The 4,332-nt window shown below is 34.7% G+C and overlaps 1 protein-coding gene across 11 annotated transcripts in view; it reads left to right on the plus strand.

The window, feature by feature from the left end:
• The window catches only part of MEF2C (myocyte enhancer factor 2C), a 124,201-nt gene that overhangs the window by 86,119 nt on the left and 33,750 nt on the right, over positions 1–4,332 (plus strand). For 7 of the 11 annotated variants that reach the window (XM_057381779.1, XM_057381787.1, XM_057381784.1 and 4 more), the window contains one exon: positions 2,204–2,347. In XM_057381779.1, coding sequence (XP_057237762.1) covers positions 2,204–2,347 — 144 coding nt within the window. Of the gene's footprint in view, positions 1–2,203; positions 2,348–2,410; positions 2,549–4,332 lie in introns of all 11 variants that reach the window. The other 4 variants (XM_057381783.1, XM_057381788.1, XM_057381785.1 and 1 more) reach the window with 2 other exon arrangements.

Here is a 4,332-nt window from a genome sequence, read left to right on the forward strand (position 1 = left end):
CTTTTCTTTTCTTTTCTTTTCTTTTCTTTCTTACTTTTCTTTTTTCTTTTCTTCAATTTCTTTTTGTTTGTCATCTCAATGCCTGGAGTTGAGGCTGTCATTCAGTCCAGCTTGCATCCACATCAATCCTTAGGGATTCCATGGGAATCAGCAGGACTCGACAGTTTATCACATGAGCTCAGAAAATCACCAAGTGTGCTGATTTTGGTTTCATGTCTGGACAGCTTGATCTAATCTTGAAACAGAATATTTTATTTATTTAGAGGACATCTGTTGAGATCTTATATGAAAAGGATGTTAGCTGAGATCTCATTGTGTAAATTTTGCTTTTGCTATATCATATTGTATCTATTAAATCTATCAAACAGTAGCTGATTGCAAAACCCTCTTTCTAATTGGCTTGTTTCAAGCTACTAGCAGTGGATACCATGYATGATTATGTCTGTTCTGCTAACTGAACATTTAACATTTAAAAGATAAAAGAGAGGTAAGAGGAAATGGATAAAGGTGGAGGAAGTGATTCAGTTTGCTTTAGCACCTTAAATTGTTATTACATTTGATTATAATTTTGTTGGTGTGTCAAAAGCATCTCATGGAATTGTCCTTAAGTCTCTATAGATATGAAGTTTGAAAAGAAAGATCTGTATTGAGCCAGCCTTCCACAAATACCCAAATCTGTTTCAGAGGTCTACAATGTGAGATTGGAAGGCTCACATCTCTTATGGCAGATCACCATCACTTTGCTTAGTTGACAAAAATGTAAGGGTTTTTCCATAGTATGGAAGCTAAGTATGACATTATAATACTTAAGGGCATTAATAGCAGTAAGCTGAACATTACTGTAAAGAAAATAATTATGAAACCTACTATTCCTGAAAGGGAAAAGAAAAAGCTCAGATGATATGCAACTGGTCCGAGAAGACAAAAAGAAACCAGAGTATCCCAAATTGATAGACAGCACAACTATAGCCACTTACTAACACCCATTAGGAGTTATGCGATCTTTTTGTTGTGACTAAGATTGCTTAGCCACATTTCAACGCAGAATGGACTGCAATCTGACTTTAAAAGTTTGTAAATAGCTACGTGGACTTTGAAGAGTTGAGTGTGACATTCTTGAAGCTAAATATGAGAAATCATGAAAMTACTGGTTTATATATGCTATTATCTGGCTTAATGGTACATGTTACTGGCTTAATATTGTTTGTACTTGAAGACTCCACACTTTCTATGCATCTTCTTTTACCTTAATATAGCCTGTGACTCTTCTTTGGTGTTCTGAAAAGGTAGACCCGCTAAAAACTATTTGAAGCCAAACAGCTGTTCTGAATTGCAAGCCACTGACTTAATTCTAAGTTTTTTCAACTCTGTTATCTTAGTGATGCTAATCATGCTTGTGAGGGTCTATTTGAGTAGCTGAATGTAAAATTATTTCATTTGGACTTTTCACTACACATATGTTTTAGACTTTTCACATATGACTTCATTATGACTTTTCACATATGTTTTAGAAGTACTTTTCCTATGCATTAAAGCTTCAGTCCTGAGCATTTGAAGCTCTGCAAGTGTAGTCAATAAAAAGTAAACACTGTACAGAAGTTCTTAATTGCTATTTTATAGCCATATTATCAACTCTGTCCTCCCTCTTATCCTATGAAAAGCATATGCTTAGGAATGACGTTGCTAAGGTCATGCCTTGAATTCAACTTAGATAATTATTCTTCTTCTGTGAAGAAATTGATTCCTAAAATTATTYCAGGTTTGGCTTTTCTTTCATTTAATCCTCCTGTATCTGTCTTTAAAGAAAACACCAGTGTATTCCTCTGTAAAAAGTATGGATAAATAGGTTAAGTTTGTTTTACATTAAAATAAATTCCATTCTGTGTGTTTAGTGTAAACCTTTAATGCTGTGTGATATGGGGAGTACAGGGCAGCAGAGATACTAGCACAGACTCTTTGCTAGTTGCCAGATTCATTCTTTACTGATTGGTTGCAGCTTCAGAAGAAAGAGGCCTATATGGTCCTTACATGACACKCATAATTGGAGACCTACAGCATTAGTGTGGTGGATCACTAGTCATTTTCTTTCCTTAAAGCATAATGTAAAGTTATTCTGTGATGAGCAGTTTGTATTTCTTTAATGTGACTGAGTCTTTCTTGAAGCCTGTATCAAGGATTGAACTTTCCAAATTATGTATTTCAGACATTGAGAAAGAAAGGACTTAATGGCTGTGACAGTCCAGACCCCGATGCAGATGATTCAGTAGGTCACAGCCCTGAGTCTGAGGACAAGTACAGAAAAATTAATGAAGATATTGATCTAATGATCAGCAGGCAAAGATTATGTGTAAGTACTCTGAGCTCCTTTTCATTTTTTTTTTACTTTCTGATATTTCTCTGAACCTGGCAGGCATTGCACAAGAAAGAAAACAAAGGTTGTGAAAGCCCTGATCCTGACTCCTCTTATGCTCTCACCCCACGCACTGAAGAAAAATATAAAAAAATTAATGAAGAATTTGATAATATGATCAAGAGCCATAAAATACTTGTAAGTACCGAAGGTTAGATGGCTGTCTGCTGATAACTGCTGCAGTAACAAACCATAACCCTTTCAGTTCTGGTTTCTTAAGGGAATAATTTCAGCTAGAAAGAGGCTTCAATAGCCAAATATATAACTAAACACTGGTCAGAAAACTTCACACAGTATATTTTTCTTTCAAGTCTCTAACTATGACATGCAGACAAAGCCTGTTATGGGTGAAACCTACTGAAGGAAGTGAAATGTACATATATGCACTTTATTCACTTGATTTACAGAACTGTTTTACCACAACACTTGCCCAAATTGTACCTAAAAAATAACAGTGGAAATATTTTTTGTGGACAGGCTAACAAATCCACAGAAGACTTTCTGTGGTGATATAGAAAAACAATGTAGAACTGAAATTCCTTTATATATAGTAATTAGCATGTTTTGGTGAGTAACTTCAGTTCTCAGTTGTCTCTGCTAAACTCAGGTGCAGCACTGAAGGGTTACAGCTACTTACTCGCTGCAGAGAAACACACTGCATGAGAGCCTAATGGCAGGATTCAGACATGTTTGTGTGTTGGGGTGATTTTACAGCTTTGTTAGAGAATTTGCTTTGATCTCATTAGCATTTCTTTAATGCTTTAACATGAGCTAAATTTTGTCTTAACCAAGTCAAAATTTCTAACAGTCATATGCCTTGCCAGATATCTAAGAGAAATAACTCTGCATGTGCTATTTGGTTCGCACAAGACATACAAAGGGTGAATACTTAGTTATTGTGTTTGATATTGTATTTRTAAATAAAACAGAAAGAATATGGAGATTTGAAGGTTTATTTGATTGATCTTCCAAATATCTGTGGAAGATAAAGAAAGAAACCTTTATTTGCTCATATCCAAAGGGTCATTTGAACTTGCATAGGTAACTGCTTGTTTCTAAAAGCCAAGAAATTATTTTTATGTGCTCATTTGTCATTCCCATATGAAGGTTGCATGGTTATCTACCAAAAAAGTTGCCTGTATACCCAAAATAAGCAGTTTCCTCTGTAGTGCTAGTCAATTAATTGCATATACAAAACCTGATACCTAAGATGAGGATAGTCATTAAGGATGCTCAGATTCTGTCTCAAGCACTCCAAGTGTTATTTCCATTAATTCTCAGAAGAAGGATTTTTCACTAAAGGTAATTAAAATTTGAAGAAGTTCTCAGGTAATGCCAAAAAAAAATTGGAAAAAAATAGGAAGACTAAATAATATTTTCCCAAAGAGCAGACTGACACTAAATTTGAAACAGTAATATTTGAAATGACTGGTTAAGGATGCCAAAGGTGTATATAGAATATCAGGGAGGAATACCAATATTTTTACCAATATTTTTACCAATATATACCAATTTTTTTACATCCCATTTTATTTGCGTCTTTTGGAAAGCTGATTTTCTCAGAACAGAAAGTTCTAAAGCTGTCACCACGAATTTGGTTTCTCAGGATGGAACTCAGTTTGACAAATGATGACTGTAGCATTTAGGGAGACTGTTACAAGCCAGAATGCTTAACCCTTTTTCACATCAAAATCTCAAATGCCATTCTTTCATTCATTTCCTCTTTCAAGGATGACTTTTGGCTTTTCCAAATCAAAGGCACAGATGTTTCACCAAGCTACTTTTCTGACTTTAAAAAGTATTTGGGATGATCCTTCAGAACCTCTGTTTATCTCATGCTACCTGTTTCCTTCCTAAAAAAACAGGTCATGTTATAATCATCTGAAATCTTAAGACATAAACAAAAAAAAAACCCAAAAAAA

This window comes from Malurus melanocephalus, unplaced genomic scaffold (assembly GCF_030028575.1).
Source record: "Malurus melanocephalus ecotype Western Australia unplaced genomic scaffold, MMel_1.1 scaffold_528, whole genome shotgun sequence".
Lineage (NCBI taxonomy): Eukaryota > Metazoa > Chordata > Aves > Passeriformes > Maluridae > Malurus > Malurus melanocephalus.